General features: G+C 41.1%; 1 protein-coding gene across 1 annotated transcript; it reads right to left on the bottom strand.

The window, feature by feature from the left end:
• Positions 1 to 611: 611 nt before the first annotated feature.
• On the bottom strand, positions 612 to 15,931 carry LOC119857266 (tumor necrosis factor receptor superfamily member 10B-like). The gene is made up of 10 exons (XM_038405962.2): positions 15,618 to 15,931; positions 12,620 to 12,725; positions 10,980 to 11,111; positions 10,641 to 10,752; positions 9,911 to 9,984; positions 9,129 to 9,245; positions 8,132 to 8,157; positions 5,599 to 5,922; positions 5,047 to 5,101; positions 612 to 2,444 (listed from the first exon to the last, which is right to left on the bottom strand). Exons 1-10 carry the CDS (start codon positions 15,759 to 15,761, stop codon positions 2,146 to 2,148), a joined length of 1,389 nt encoding a protein of 462 aa, XP_038261890.1. The 5' UTR covers positions 15,762 to 15,931; the 3' UTR covers positions 612 to 2,145.
• Between the last annotated feature and the right edge of the window lie 414 nt (positions 15,932 to 16,345).

The following is a 16,345-nucleotide window of genomic DNA, read 5'->3' on the forward strand; positions in this document are numbered from 1 at the left end:
TACAGCAGGCTAGCGTGTCTGGCTCAAAGGGCAGGACTCTGGAGTCCCAAGCTGGCAGGGAAAACAGGCTCAGAGGTAATTCCAGCATGTCAGGTGACAGTCCCAAGGAGGTCTGTGACCAAACATCTCACAAGGAATCTAGTTTAGTTTGTTTTATCTAAGAAGTGGGGATGATTCCTAACCAACATTATTAAAATTGCTTTCCCTTCCTTATCTATACTTGTCTGCCTTGGTAATCAGATACACAGCGGATACAGATACATTAGTGCAGCTAAACCAGCAGCTAAAACCCTAATGCACACAGGCCTAAAAGAGGCCTTGGTAAACAAATTGTGAATTTAATCAACAAGTCATCACTGAAGGGTGTGTGATATTACACACAATCCCATAATAATCACGAATAGTCACTAATCACTTCTTCAATTCAGTCCAAGGACAGGAAAAAGTAGACTATTAATCTGGCTAGCTCAATGTATTTAACCCCCTAAAACAGTATTGCTCCAGTACTACTAATAGCATTATTTTAAAAAGCACAGTCCCCAATTACAACAAAAACCTTCAAAATTAGAGATAGAATGAGTCCGAATATTTATTCATAAAATGACAGCACATTTAAAAGAGTGAAAAATCTTTTAATAGCAAAATATATAAAGTACATAAACAGTAGGTGTGAAGTAGAAATTCCATTTGCATAATTTTAAGATTAGACAATAAAAATACAGCATTTAAGTATACTGTTAAACAGATTTATATACTGTTTATTGGTAAGCTGAGCCCATTCAAACAAAGCCAAATGCAAAGTTATACATATAGGAACAAGAAATGCAGACCATACCTACAGAATGGGGAACTGTCTCCTGGAAATCAGTGACTATGAAAAGGATTTAAAGAAACAACTGAACATAAGCTCCCTGTGTGATGCTGTGGCAAAGGGCCAATGTAATCTTCGGATGCATAAACAGGATAGTGAGTAGAGTAGAGGGGTGATTTTACCTCTGTATACAGCACTGGTGAGACTGGAATACTGCACGTAGTTCTGGTGTGCACACTTTAAAAAGGATGTTGAACAATTGGAAAAATTACAGAAATGATTCACAGGCTAGAGAAAATGCTTTACAGTGGAAGACTTAAGGAGCTCTTTCTTCTTATCAAAAAGATGAGGTACCTGGATCAGTATCCAAGTAACCTTCATGGGGAGAAAATACCAGGTACTAAAGGGCTCTCTCTCATTTGGCCTTTCTCTGCTAGATGAATCATGTCTAGAAGCTAAAGCTAGATAAATTTCAATTAGAAATAAAGCATAAATTCCTTACAGTGAACGCAATTATTGGAACAAATTATCAAGGGATGTGGTGAATTCTTCATCTCCTGATGTCTTCATTACAAGACTGGATGCTTTTTTGGAGGATACGCTTTAGCCAAACATAAGTTATTGACCCAGTACAAAAGGTAACTGGGGGAAATTTAATGACCTGAATTATACAGGAGATCAAACTCGATGGTCTAACGTTTCCTTCTGGCCTAAAACACTACAAATCTCTTCACATTACAGTGTTCTCATAAGTACATTCTTCACTGCATATAAAAAATAAATTAAGATTCTGGATATTGTTTGGTCCAGTTTATCAGTGCAGATAACAAAATGACAATATGCTTCAAAACCTTCAATGACAACAAATCACTCCATCCAGTTACTGTGAGGTTCCCCTTACAGTTCTCATTTCCTAAGACATAAGTGTTCAAAGTTTATTATATAGTTTAACGTACACTTATGTTCTATCCTCAACTGAACATGAAAAGGTTACCCAAGTTTTTATTTCATGTATTACAACTCAGGACACATTCTCAGTGAACACAGCAACTTGAATCCTTGTCTCGTTTAACAAATGAGAAGTAGAGTCCTGTAAGATACATTTCTGAGACTCTTCACCGCAACTCGTGTCCTCTAGAATAGCAGATACCTGAACTCATTTCTCTATTTGTTTTACCAGTAGTTTTTATGTTGATATTTTCAAGTTTTCTTAAACCAACAATAAAAAAAAAAATTGGCAACATGCACTAAAGCAAGGTTGTGCATAGAAACATATCTATAGAGTTTACAGATCCTTTTGGTTTTGGGTTTTTTTGTTGATGATAGTATACTCATTAGTCTTCAGCCTCTAGTATAGTTATAATATCCTTACTTATTAAATGGTTTACTATGTTTTCATGAGACCTTCTAAGTCCTATATTCCATAGGCTATCTAATAATTTAATAATGGAAGCCTCATTTCCAAATTTGTTTCTCCAAATGATTAGCATCTGATAATATCGCTCTTCAATATTTCTTGGATGTTCGAAAGTTGTTTTATCAATTTCATTATCTGCTAGATGAGTTCTCATAAACATGTTCCAGTTGCGTGATGGCACTTCTTTTATAAAATAATAAAAACTGTCACTTAGTGCTGGAAAAAAAAAGCATTGAATATTTTAAAATGACCATTTCTATAGATGCGTATGTACAGTTGTATAGGTTCTCAGATAAATCCAGGTCATTTGCTATTTTACTACCTTTCCCCTTTGTAGTTTAACATTCCTTAGTATACGATTTGATTTAAGGGTTTAAATAAACTCTTGAGAGTATTTCAGCAATATACTCCATTTACTCCCACACTGCATTTTTGGCCTATACTGTATCTGTTCAACCAGCTACTGATAAATTGGAAATACAAATAGAGAGGTATGTTTTACTTTCTATGGTAGCTATCTGTAGAAGATGAAATGTACCATTACATAGACTTCAGGAAACATCTAAACCTGAAATTTTCTTATGCCGTAATAAAATCATAACTGATTTGTTCTAAATGGAATCATTTTATTCCTTTAATATACAACTTAGGTCTTGTCTACATTGTATGGCACTGTGCAACAATGGGGTATGAATTTCCATGCGCACCACCGTATTGAATGGTAACTGACCCATATAGATACTGCTGGCATGCACTAAAAGTTCCTTAATGTGGGTCAAATTGCACTATGTTAATGTGCATTAGGGACTTTTAGTGTGTGCCAGGGGGCGTCTACATGGGCCAGTTAGTGTGAAACAGGTGCACTTTAGAACTCACACCCCTCTGGTGCACATTGCTTTACCATGTAAACAGGCCCCAAGTGTAGGACAGGAGCAGAGAGTATGATTTTAAAATCAAGTTGTACCCATATATTTTATGGAATCTGATTAGCATGACCTGAACTGTTTTAGGTTAAAAACAAAAACTCATGTATACTATTGAAAGTCAATACAAGAAAAAGATTCAGTTCAACAAAAGTGGTGAAGCCTGTCCTAAGTTAACACCTAAGGAACAGGTAACCAATTGGTTTCCTATTCAAAACCATCTTTTTAAAAGGTCAAAGATGTCATTATGCATACTTCAAAGTGGTCTCTTAAGATGGGAAGCTGTCTATTGAAGATGCCCTTTGTACAGATTTCACTGTAGTTTTAAGGTCCTTGTTCACTTTTGATGGCTTTCTGACCACTCTTAGCAATTAATTTTACCCACGCATCTATACAACTATCAGTGTGATATAGTTTGCCAAGGTAAGACTGATATCACCAGTACCCTCAATCAGAACATGGTTTACTTCCTTCAGTGCCATACAATATACTAGTTCACTGGTATCTGATACACCCTGGCATTTTATTTGTTTGAATGATAAAGCTGCTGTACAAAACAAAACACCCCTCTGTTATGTCCTTGCATAGCATGCTACGGATTACACTGCTGGTACATAAATGGACCTTTTACTAGAGCATGATTAGCTCTAAAAAGCTACTGTTCCTGAAGTTATTGACACACACTCTGAACAAAAAGAAAAAGGAGTACTTGTGGCACCTTAGAGACTAACACATTTATTTGAGCATAAGCTTTCGTGAGCTACAGCTCACTTCATCGGATGCATTTGGTGGTGGAAATGCATTTGGTGCATCCGATGAAGTGAGCTGTAGCTCACGAAAGCTTATGCTCAAATAAATGTGTTAGTCTCTAAGGTGCCACAAGTACTCCTTTTCTTTTTGCGAATACAGACTAACACGGCTGCTACTCTGAAACCTGACACTCTGAACAGTGATCTTTAACAACATGAATATATGATGGGGGTGGCCTGTGATAGCAGGAAACTGGACTCTGTGACCCATAATGTAACTTGTAGTCCTATGTCTCATGTCCCTATGAATACATTATGCAAAAGAGAGATCCTTATGTAGAAATAGTTATTTGCTATGAAATGTACGTGGGGGGGGGTGCGATGAGTTTTTTTGTTTTGTTTTTAAAGCAGTTTTTTAGAAGTACAAAAATAATTGAAATGCAGCAAAAAATCTGCAGTTTAGAAGTGCCAATACAGTAAACAGGACAAAATTTTTGTAAACATTTAAATATCTATTTTCTCATTCAGCTATTCCATAATTCATAGATTCATAGATACTAAGGTCAGAAGGGACCATTCTGATCATCTAGTCCGACCTCCTGCACAGCGCAGGCCACAGAATCTCACCCACCCACTCCTATGAAAAACCTCACCCATGTCTGAGCTATTGAAGTCCTTAAATCATGGTTCAAAGACTTCAAGGAGCAGAGAAGCCTCCCTCAAGTCAACCATGCCCCATGCTACAGAGGAAGGCGAAAAACCTCCAGGGCCTCTCCAATCTGCCCTGGAGGAAAATTCCTTCCCGACCCCAAATATGGCAATCAGCTAAACCCTGAGCATATGGGCAAGATTCACCAGCCAGATACCCAGGAAAGAATTTTCTATAGTAACTCAGATCCCATCCATATAATATTCCATCTCAGGGGATTTGGCCTATTTACCCTGAATATTTAAAAATCAATTACTTAACAAAATCCCATTATCCCATCATACCATCTCCTCCATAAACTTATCGAGTAGAATTATGTAGTTATGTAGTATAATTATGTACAATGAATTCAGACAGAAAGTCAAATTTTGCCCAGTACTCTGCTGACTATTACCAATTTTAGATCCCTAATAGGGAGGGCTACTTGAACTACTCACCTTCTCGAGAAAGCTCTTTAACTTTTATACGAGGCCTGGCTTCAGAATCCCTGACCTGCAATATAAACACCCATGTTTATTCAAACAGAACAAAACATTTTTTGCTTATTTATAATCACTATCCTTGATCTGGTGATTTGATTTCACAGTATCTATAAAGGTAGGTCTGAGAATTCAAAAGTTTCACAGAATAAACTCAAGTTAAAAAAAACCTGAATAAAACTGCCCAGCCAGAAAATCCAGCTCTGCCACTAGCTAATAATCCCTTAACAAGAAAACTGTCTTCCCTGCTGGTACTGAGCAGTGAAAAGAAGAGTATAGCAGTCACTTAATTAAACAATGTTTCCAGGTTGACTGGATGAGTGATGGAAATTTCTGATACCACCTCAAACATACAAATTTAAGATAATGCAAAAGCATATTTCATAACCTTTTGGGTGGTGATGGGGGTCTATTTTATTACCAATTCATTCAGCAAGCCAGGGAGCTCTAGATGTTAAAAGAAGCGATTACACAACCAATTTCATGACACACTGAGCATTTCCCACTTACCATCTGAGATATGGACATCCCACCATTTGACTGTCCAGGGTGGGAGACAAAATTGGGCTTGTCTGGAGGTTTGTTTGGTGCTGAATATCCTGCAGTCCTGTGGTAAGACTCTTCCCATGAGTTGTTTTCACCATTTTGAAGTAGACCACTTCTCTCAGAAAATGCAACACTGGTATCCTCAGGCAATTCATTTCTTAGTGCAAAATCAGGACTATTAACTGCTAAAACTAGTGGACTCTGAACAGAGTTTTGGATATCTAAAATGGGTGCACTAGCATTCTCCATTTCTGGTGCAAAGAAAATTTCAGTGCTATCCTCCGACTCCTGTAAGGAATAAGAGTGACTTATTAAAGAGTGCTAATTAAAAGTGCTTTATTAAAGCATACATAAGTTTATAGGCAAGCTCTTAAGAACCTTGCAGTGCAGGGGTGGCCAGCTTGTGGCTCTGGAGCCACATGCATCTCTTCAGAAGTTAATATGCGGCTCCTTGTACAGGCACCGACTCTGGGGCTGGAGCTACAGGCCCCAACTTTCCAATGTGCCAGGGGGTGCTCACTGCTCAACCCCTGGCTCTGCCACAGGCCCTACCTTCACTCCACCCCTTCCTGACCCCTCCCCTGAGCCTGCAGTGCCCTCGCTCCTCTCCCCCCACCCCACACCTCCTGCACACCACGAAACAGCTGATCGGGAGGTGCAGGGAGGGAGGGGGAGGCACTGATCAGCGGGGCTGCTGACATATTACTGTGGCTCTTTGGCAATGTACATTGGTAAATTCTGCCTCCTTCTCAGGCTCAGGTTGGCCACCCCTGTTGCAGTGGAAGAACATTTCATACTTAATGCCTCACTGTGAGCAAGACATCCCAAATAAAAATTCAGAAGCTACAGTGTTAACAAGTGACCAACAGGAGCAGCTTTAATCACTAGACTTTTACAGAATAGCAAAGAAGTTACATGTGAGCTTCTGTAGTTAGGCAAGGAGAGTGCCATATCTATTGAAAATAGGATTTTTGGTTGTGTTTTATTTAGGAAAAAAGGCTACAATAACTCCCTTAGCACTAAACTACACTCTCCCAACCATGTAACCAACCCCATGCCAAGTGGGCTGAGGGGCAGGGAGATGAACTAGCCATATTTGATATTAACTCTGAAGTTTAACAATTGCATTTTAAAATGTAAATATTAACTATTTCACTGCTGATCATTTTAACAGAGAGATCTGCTCTGGGCCTGTGAGAACTTGAGCAGAATACTCCCACAGCTCTTACCACTACTCCAGTTTAACCCTCTCTCTCTGCATCTTTATCGTAACCTATTACTTTGCCAAGCCTTTACAGAACACACAAAATAACCCTGCAGGTTCAGAACAAAAACAATGACAAAACACAGCTGGGTGCTCAGATAGTTGAGCCACTTACTACGGACCTCAAGGGTCACACACAGTTTGAAGTGACCGACTTCCCTAAGGCATCTTGCAGAATTGAGGTGGGTTTTTGTTTTTTTTTTAAAACTTGTCCTAGAACAGCAGTTAATAAACAAATGTCTTTGAACTGTGTCTTACTTTTTATTTAAGCAAAAGTCTGTATTAAAAAGGTAACTGAGACAGTCTTATCTGTGCCTTCCAATGATACCTAGTATTAAACTTTAACCCAAATATAAAAATTGGAGCTCCTTACATACCTAATGGAGAAACTGAAGATTTTGCCAAAATTCCCTACACATTACAATTTTCCTTAAGCAGGTTGTCTTTAAGTAAGATGTGCAGTTCTTGGCATGTCAATATCATAGTGATATTTACAGCTGCAGTATTCCAAGTAAAGCAAGCAAAAATGATGGGGCTATTATTTATTTGTATTGTGACAGTGTTCCAAACACCAAGCATTGATCTGGACCCCATTCAGGAACTGACTCACAAGCAGAGATTAAGGGTAAAAATCTTGGTCACTTTATGAGTTCTAACAACCTGAAATGGAACTACTTGTGTAAGAATACCAGTTATATTTAAAGTGAGAGAGAGAAGCTAAGCATTGACTAATGGTTGGGTGCTGAGGGCAGATACAACTATTGATATACATTTGAAGAGTGTAAACCCCTAATATGTAAGTGGAACTATTTAAGACATTACAAGAGGATATAACTAGAAATAATGGTATGTAGTTAATGAAATGACTGAAAAAGTTAGGTTATTAGGAAAAGCTTCCTGACAGATATATTAGAGCTCTAAAATATTCTTCCAAGGGAAATACTGGAAGTTCCATCATATCAGGCGTGTAAAACTAAACAAGACTCTAAAGAATACATTATATTGTAGAGAACAATCCAACATTAACAGGAGGTGAACTAGATGACCTAAAAGTTTGGGGGTTTTGTATGAAGTGAAGAAAAGTGTCTCAATATACAACAGCAAGCAGGGCAGAGAAAGTGACTAAAGGTGTGCATCATCTATAGTTAAACAGTTTCAATTTAATTTAAAAGAACTTTTATGCAATAAACATACAGGTAAAAGAAAAGTGGCACATGTCCAAAGGAAACTTACCCCATCTTTTTCTGCATCTTTGTTTTCTGAAACATATAAAGAATATAAATTAAACTCTCTCTACTAAGTTTATTGTTTAAATATAGCTGTATATATATTGTATATATATTGTAATATATTACAATATATGTAATATATTGGTTACATTGCAGAACTCTCTGACACAGATTCTCAATTTCAACCAGAAGTTTAAATGTAGGTAACCTATAGAGCAGGCTGACAAGTTCAAGGAACTGAATGACTTCCTTCTGGCCAAATCTATTGGAGCACAAACGGTTGGGGCATACTGTACGTACTAGATTGATATTAACAAAGAGTTCTATTTGGGTTCCACTTAATAAGCCCAGCCAAATTCCAGTTTCCAACAAATAAACATTATCTTTTCTGTTAATTGTAGTAATCTATTCAGATTCTATGATCTTTAAAATGTTTTAGGCCTCAGTTCCAAAGGCTAGTCAGAGACCTGGTTTACGCCTAAAACTTAGGTCAGCCTCACTCACTTTCACCAGGCTGTGGCAGGGGTTTGGGGTACAGGAGGGGGTGCATGCTCTGGGAGGGAGTTTGGGTGCGGGCTCTAGGCTGGGGCAGGGGGTTGGGGTGCAGGCTCTTGATGGAGCAGGGGTGCAGGAGGGTGTCAGGGGGTCAATACTTTCCTTGGGCAGCTCCTGAAAGTGACTGGCATGCCCCTCTGGCAGCGGCTGCTAGGCAGGGGGCCCAGTGGATCTCTGTGCGCTGCTGCCCACAGACACTGCCCCCGCAGCTCCTATTGGCCACAGTTCCTGACCAACAGGAGCTGCAGAGTCAGTGCTTGGGGTGGGGGCAGCGTGTGGCAACCTCCTCCCCAGGGGCCATGGGGACATGTCAGCTGTTTCCGGAAGCAGTGCAGAGGCTCGGAGCGAGGGTGAGCAGAAGCCATAAGGACAACATCAGCTCTTACTTTGTTTAGCTTTGGAAACTTGAGTCTCTGTGTAACACCATGGAAAGGAATTTTAATTACCTTTATTTGTTTTATTATAGGATATCCTTTTCTTAAGGAAAAGAAAAAGGCACCCAACCACAAAAAGAACGAACATAACGATGACCCCAGCAATCCAACCTGCAGCATTCGCAGTCCCTGCAAAAAAACAAAAAAAAAAAAAAAAACAAAAAAAAAACCCAAGCAAGCTTGAAATACTAAAGCCACTCATAAGACGGTTGTTTTTGCAGCGTAAGAATGTTGATGCTGCGATAAAAATGGAGACTAATGCCTGCGAAATTCAGCAGTTTGTTACGGTGACACCTCTAGTCTCTGCCCCAAGAAAGCCACCATCTCTCAGATATTAATACACCATTAGAATATCTAGGTGCTGGTGTGTGTCAGTGCAAATTAAAAGCTAGTAGAAGGGAATCTACAGAAAAGAAATTCAATGCATTTTATATCTTTTCAGATTTATGCCACAATAGATATTTTTCACATTTTAATATTTAACTGAGTATTTGAAAGGCATTATACCTATAACTTTAAACTGTGTGAACGTGACACCTTGGAAAGGCATGTCCACTATGTAATCCTTTCCATCAAGACAAGTTCCCTGTGCTAGTTTAAATATCACCACAAATATTGGTTACACAACTCACACTTGGAGAGTCTTTGTCTCCATCTAGCGGCTGCTAGTGTGAATTACATGGGCTCGTCAAACACTTAAAAGTAGGATTTCAAAGCCTCGCTTTTATAATCTGCTTCTGAATTACCTACAAAGAGTCAGAAAGTCACCTCCCTAAGCATAGTTTATACTGTACCTATTGGAGGATGGCCACACTCCAGGTCAACTGTAGCATTGCATTTTTGTACAATTTCTTTCCCTTCTGGGCACCTAAAATTGATGATAAAAATGTTATGAAATCAAATCTGTACTCGTGCTCACTCCTACTCTCAAGGAATAATTGATATACATGGACAGAATGTGCAAATTAAAAAAAAAGTAGTCTTTTCTCACCAGTCACTAAGAGAGAGTACTTGAAAAACAGATGATGAAAAAAGGATGCTAGAAGATTATGTGGCAGCACAGCAAAAACACAGACTCCCAGGAGAGAGATTAACACACTCAAATATTTATTCAGGGGGAAAAAATACTGAGATGAAGTGTTAACTAATCACGTGCGTAATTAGTCTCCTTAACAGTTGGCCCCTTGTTATAAAATTCTGGGTAGCTCGACTGACATTAGCTGTCCTGACTGGTAGCCCTCCAAAGCCTATTCAAATGTGGCAGGTGAAGGAATCAGGAAACATTTGTGTACAGGCAAAAGTATCAAACAGGACAGCAGTACTTATATACGTTCAGTTCTAGGCGCTGATCCTGCAAACACTCAGGCATAGGTTTAACTTCAAACACACGAGCAGCCCCATTGACTTCAATGGGATTATTCACGTGTCGAAAGGTAAACATGGGGGTAAGCATTTACAGGAGTTGTCTTCCATATAGTACAGTCAAAAGTAGAACCAACTGCCTAAATCAGTTATTGTACGTACTTTGACTTGCATCTGTAACACATCTCACAGTCCTGAGTAGGACAGAAATAGCCTGGCTTGCACTGACATTCAGTATCGCTCGTCAAAGTGCAGGTGCTCACAGTTACTTGATCTGAGAAAAATAAGTTAATCATATAAGTTACAAATGTAATCAACCTGAATTTGTGATTCCTTTTCTACCAAGCATCAGTTATTTAAAAAAGTGTAAGTGTTTTTAATTCTATGAAAATAAGAAAGGGGATTGAGGCAACAGATTTTTCTGCGGAACAAAGAGCACCAAAGCTTTTGCCCAAAACAACCCAAATGTATTTACAGATCAGCCCAAGCTTTGTACTATACCTTCTTTGCACAGTTTACATCGTATGCATTCATCTAGGCCATTTGCATGAGCAGTATAATCCTCTCCATCTGTGCAATGGTAACAAATTCCTTCTGTATGTGGAATCTTGCAGTGTTTACTAACGTAAGTGCCTGTATAAAGGGAGAAGCAGAAATTCAACACTAAAGCTGTATATCTCAGGTAGTGTTAGGATATAGTTAACTGTTATTCAAGCATACTGCAACAGGACTCCTTTGAGTCACTCCTTGGAAGGAGTGAAGCCGAACGAGATTAAGTATATGCAACAAAACCAGGAAGAACACTTACACATCAGTGGCCAGATAACATTAGAAAAAACACAGAAATAACTAGTAGTAAGAGGCCAATAGGCTTGCAGATTTTCCTCCTCTATAGATAGAGGGAAAAATGTTTTACAAAAATTTCCATCAATAATATTTCCCTGTTTTTTTTTTTGTCATTTTTCTGATATATTCTACTTATAAAGATGCCTGTATTTTTTTTTCCCAAATGGAAGATTTTAGCATAAAATAACTGTTTCAATGTTTTTCTTAGTTCTGTTTGGACATGTATTCACGTCCCTATTTATTAATAAGCAGTTTGTCATAGTTCAGCACCACTAACAGTTTGTGCTCAGAACAGACTAGGAATAATTAGTGAAAGTGCCTCAGGTGAGACTGATGTGGTAAATAATGTATAGGGGAGCTCATATAGCTCTAGCTAACACTGTCTCTCTCTGAAACCAGTGTCATTAGCTCCTCACTTTGAGTGAAATCCACCCCACACGAGGCCTACACTGCACTTAAATCTTACTTGTGGCTCCGCTCTTGCAGTTCATACCACATGGGTGAACTGTTGAGAGCACTCAGATAGGCCTCTGTGCCCATCTGCTATCAACTGCACAATCAGGGCCTAAGTCCTTAAAACAGGGCTCAAGTCACTTTCAAATAATATATATGCCTTGTTCAAGGTCTCTGTGCAAAGGCAAATTTGACACTTGAGTACTAAATTCACTCACAAGGTTTAGAAAATCCACAGGGCAAACCTCATGAGATTATAACAAATTGAGGAAAGAATTCACTTTGCTCTGTGCCAAGGAGCAAATGGCCCTATAAAGAATGAATGAATTTTACACCCATCTCCAAGATGGACATGCATATAGTTTACAAAATAAAGAAAAGTTTTGCATGTTGATTTAAAACGCATAAAATTTCTGCTGACTCTCGGTACTGAGAGTTTGTATCTGACAAAGGATTATTACGATTGGGTGATGCTGGGGGAATAAAATGAGCGGTCAGGGCATTGGTTCATTTTTCAAGAGTTCAAACAAAGCTGTTTAACTTTGAACAGCTTCCTTCAGTACTGACGTAGACGCTGCCTTTTATAGCATGCCCATGTTTCTTGACCGACTGCCAAGGTCACCCAGGCACACCCTATTTAGTGGAAGGTTGGACACCATTCCGAAGTGAGCCGCACCACAGAAGAGGAGGAGGAACAGCATAAAATGGCCCTCGCTGGCTTTTGCAAACATGTATTGTTCTCTCAGTGGTTTTATCTTACAGCACAAAAACCAATCAGTACAAACATCATCTCTGAAAAACGCTTTGTTAGCCAAGTGAGCTACAGATCACTAAGTGCTTACCAGCTGGACAGTATTTACAGCAGCAGTCTTGATGCAGATATTCTCCATCACCACAGTTGTGGCTGCTGGGCTCGGCTCTCCTCTCAGATATTGCTGATGATTGAACCTATGGAAAATACACTGCAATGTGTCGAATCAACAACCCTCCCCCATGACATTGTACATCCTGCAGCAAAAAAAAAAAAAACTGCAGAACCAGACTTCAGAGAGAAACTGCTGAGCTTCAGTTCATTTATAAATTTGACACCACCAGCTCAGGATTAAACAAAGACTGTGAATGGCTAGCCAACTACAAACGCAGCGTCTCCTCCCTTGGTGTTCACAAGGTCTCATCCTCCCTGATTGACTACCCTCATTATCCCTAGCCCGATTCTTGCTTGCATATTTATACCTGCCTCTGGATATTTCCACTACATGCAACCAACGAAGTGAGTATTCACCCACGAAAGCATACGCTCCAATAAATCTGTTAGTCTATAAGATGCCACAGGACTCTTTGCCATTCTCAGCCAAAGGCCTATGGACATACTGGGTTATTCTAAAGACTTCAACAAGAAATAGAGGGAATACAAATTCCTTCTTGCTAAGCTTTCAAGTCACAAGTAACTGCAACGGTTCAGTAAGGGTAAAACAGCATGATAGGGGCATGAGCAATTTAAAAAAAACACCAAAACCCACCACACTATAATCTCAAGGTGGGCTTTGTTTTTGCAAGAATGCTTAAAATATTTTTTTTTAAGATTAGGCCTGTTCCCTTTCGGCGTACAAAGGAAGCCTAAAAGGAGTTTTGGGGTTTTAAGATTTCCTCCCCTCCCCAAACCGTGGAAGAGTCAGGAATATCAAGTTTGGTCTTTCTTGATTTTGCAGAAGGACCCACTGGGAAGGCCTGAGAGCAAGTCGATTGTGTGCTCTATTACCTCAGCAGAAGGAGCAACAGCATTAACTCAAGTTGAATGAATGTTAAAACAAACAAACAAAAGCAACATGAAAGCGTTTGACGGTGTGACTAGAACTCCACATCTCTTTCACTATTAGCTCACATTACCATTGCTTTAGGTCCGCAGTCTTCCAGCCTACCAAGGCCCTCAATTTCCAGTGTGAAAAAACAAGAGGAAAAAAAATATATCACAACTTTCAGGCCACCTTCACACAACATACAGAAGCAAAAAGGGGCGACCCCCCCCACCAACTTCCCCCTCTTTACAGGTGACCTATAACACTTCTCCCTGCCTTTTGGTACTAAATATACAGTACACCCATATCTCAGGCCCATAACACACACACACTCAGAAACTGGATCCCTAGCAAAAGAAAAATTGTTACTAAATAAAATAAATAAAACACAGTTCGGTAGTAACTTTCTCCTGAGGATCTGCATGTTGACTTTAAAAAACACATTAATTAAAAAGTCCTTTCAACATCCTACGCAAGGAGACGAATATTAATCCCTACTTTACAGTTAGGTAAACCAAGGCACAGAGCTGTTAAGCAGTCTGTTAATGACTCATGATTTTGATTTTCAAGAGGAAAGATGGCGCAGGAGTTAGTGCTCTAGCCCAGGATTCAGGAGACCTGGGTTCAATTCCCTGCTCCAACACAGCCCTCCTATGGCACACTGGACTCAGTCTGTGTTTTGGGGCTGGTCTATGCTTCAGTGTAGACACTTCCTACAGCAACAGGAAGGAAAATTAATCCACCTCCTCAGGAGACAGTAACTAATTTGATAGAAAAATTGTCTCCCTCTGTTATCTTGTGCTCCTCCGTATGTCTGTTGTATGCATGTGTTTGTCTCATCACATAGTTAGATTGTAAGCTCTTTGGGGCACAGACCCGCCTTTTGTTATGTGTATGCTATACAGAACAGAGCAAAAGGAGTTCCTGATCCCTACTTGGAGCCTCTACAGCAAATACAAGCAGCATAGCAAGGCCAAGCTAAATGACAGCAGGAACTGTTAAAACAGAAGTTTAGGAAGTTTACATTTAAAACAAAAATCAGGGACCATCCATTTCTGACCCCTTCCACTGATTGATGCTTTATCAAACCCCTCTTTCTCTGAAAGAGCTTTCCTTTCTGAAACATGTAGGATCATGAACTTAGAAGTTCTTCTTTTATCACTGCAACAGCTACGGAGCTAGTAATAGGCGCCCCATGACACCCAGGAAAGGGCCAGTTTGGCATTCCAGAGTGCAGCACCGCGGAAGCAAGGGCAGGTTGAGACCAAATCTAGGGGGTTGCTGGTCTGAGCCCAGATTGCTTCTGTGACTCAGATGTGTCTGACGTGTGAAAAGGGAAAGGTGTGAATCTAGCCAGTTCCTGGAGCTGGGAGGGCATGCATTGTGTCCTAGCAGGCTAGCACACATCACTGATGTCTTCTGCAGCTGGGAATTGATGGAGAAATGGTCTGAAATTAAGGGCCAGGCCAGGATTAGGAGAAGCCAATTTCTCGTTTGATCTCCACTGATTAGCAATCAAGCCAGCTCCAGACACACCTTTGCTATGATGCAGAGGAAAAAAAAAAAAACTGAAAACTTTGATCTTCTCTCCTGGCCCCCCTATAAAACCAAGCCCACACGCCTCCTGACTAAGGTTGCCAACCAACACTCCAAGATAATCCTGGAACCTCCAGAAATTAATGATTCATCTTTCGTGAGATACAGTTTCATGTGATGAAACCTCGGGGAAAAGGTCCAACCAAAACTGGCCCCCCCTCCCCACGGCTCAGACCCGCATTTCAGGGGGTTAGGGTCTGTTATTTGAGAAGTTTTTCTTAAAGCCAGAGAGACCATCCCCGCCCCCCACTTCCGTCCCCCAAACACAGGAGAGATTGCACCGGCTGCCGGGAAACACCTGGCCCCAGGGGGTGCCGCCTCCTCCCCCAGCGGGGCGGCGCCCCCAGGCAGGCGGAGGGAGCGATCCCTGGAGTTCAGCCAGCCCGACTATGGGCCGAGGCGGGGCGGGGCTGCGGGCAGCCCCCCGGCCCGCGGCCCCCGCACTCACCCCCAGCAGCAGCAGCAGCAGCAGCAGCAAGAGGCTGCCGGCTCCCATGGCGCGTCCCGGTGAGCGGCTCGCGGGACCCGGAATCACGGGGCCCGGCTCTCCCGTCCTGGGCGGAGCCTGCGCCTCTCCGGCCCCTGAGGCCATCGGTCACCCTAGAACCACCCTCCCGCCGGAAGGGCGCTGAGCCGGGGCGCTGCACGGAGCCCGCCCCGCTCCCCTGCTTTTCTCGGCATAAATAAGGGACCAGCTTGGAGTGATTTTCTTTGGCGGCGGCGCCCCTTGGAACTGCATCAAAGAGGCAAAATTAAGGATCCGCTCACCCCTCCCTGCTTTCCTTAATTTATAGACAGCCCCACTGAGCGGAGGGGCTTGACTTAAAATTGCCTTTCCTTCCCCCCTTACAGGTATCCTGGCTAATGGCATTAGGGGAGGGATAGCTCAAGGAGTTGAGCTATTGGCCTGCTAAACCCAGGGTTGCGAGTTCAATCCTGGAGGGGGCCGTTTAGGGATCTGGGGCAAAAATTGGGGATTGGTCCTGCTTTGAGCAGGGGGTTGGACTAGATGAGCTCCTGAGGTCCCTCCCAACCCTGAGCTTCTATGATCCTGTGATCATGAATTCCTGGGATAAAAACGCCACCTGTGGCTACGGCTAGCCCAAGAACCCAGGGTGCAGGGAGCAATTTTTTTTTCCCCCTAACGTCAGAAATCCTTCTTTCTTAACCGGACCC

Source organism: Dermochelys coriacea, chromosome 6, assembly GCF_009764565.3.
Source record: "Dermochelys coriacea isolate rDerCor1 chromosome 6, rDerCor1.pri.v4, whole genome shotgun sequence".
Classification (NCBI taxonomy): domain Eukaryota; kingdom Metazoa; phylum Chordata; order Testudines; family Dermochelyidae; genus Dermochelys; species Dermochelys coriacea.

What these genes read in the sequence shown, in the direction of transcription:
- LOC119857266 (XM_038405962.2), bottom strand. Translation starts at nt 15,761, where the DNA reads ATGGCCTCAGGGGCCGGAGAGGCGCAGGCTCCGCCCAGGACGGGAGAG. An exon ending in TGTTACAGATGCAAGTCAAA is followed by an intron (nt 9,985 to 10,640) that starts GTACGTACAATA and finishes CATCAATTTTAG; the next exon opens with GTGCCCAGAAGGGAAAGAAA. An exon ending in CTATAATAAAACAAATAAAG is followed by an intron (nt 8,158 to 9,128) that starts GTAATTAAAATT and finishes TATATGTTTCAG; the next exon opens with AAAACAAAGATGCAGAAAAA.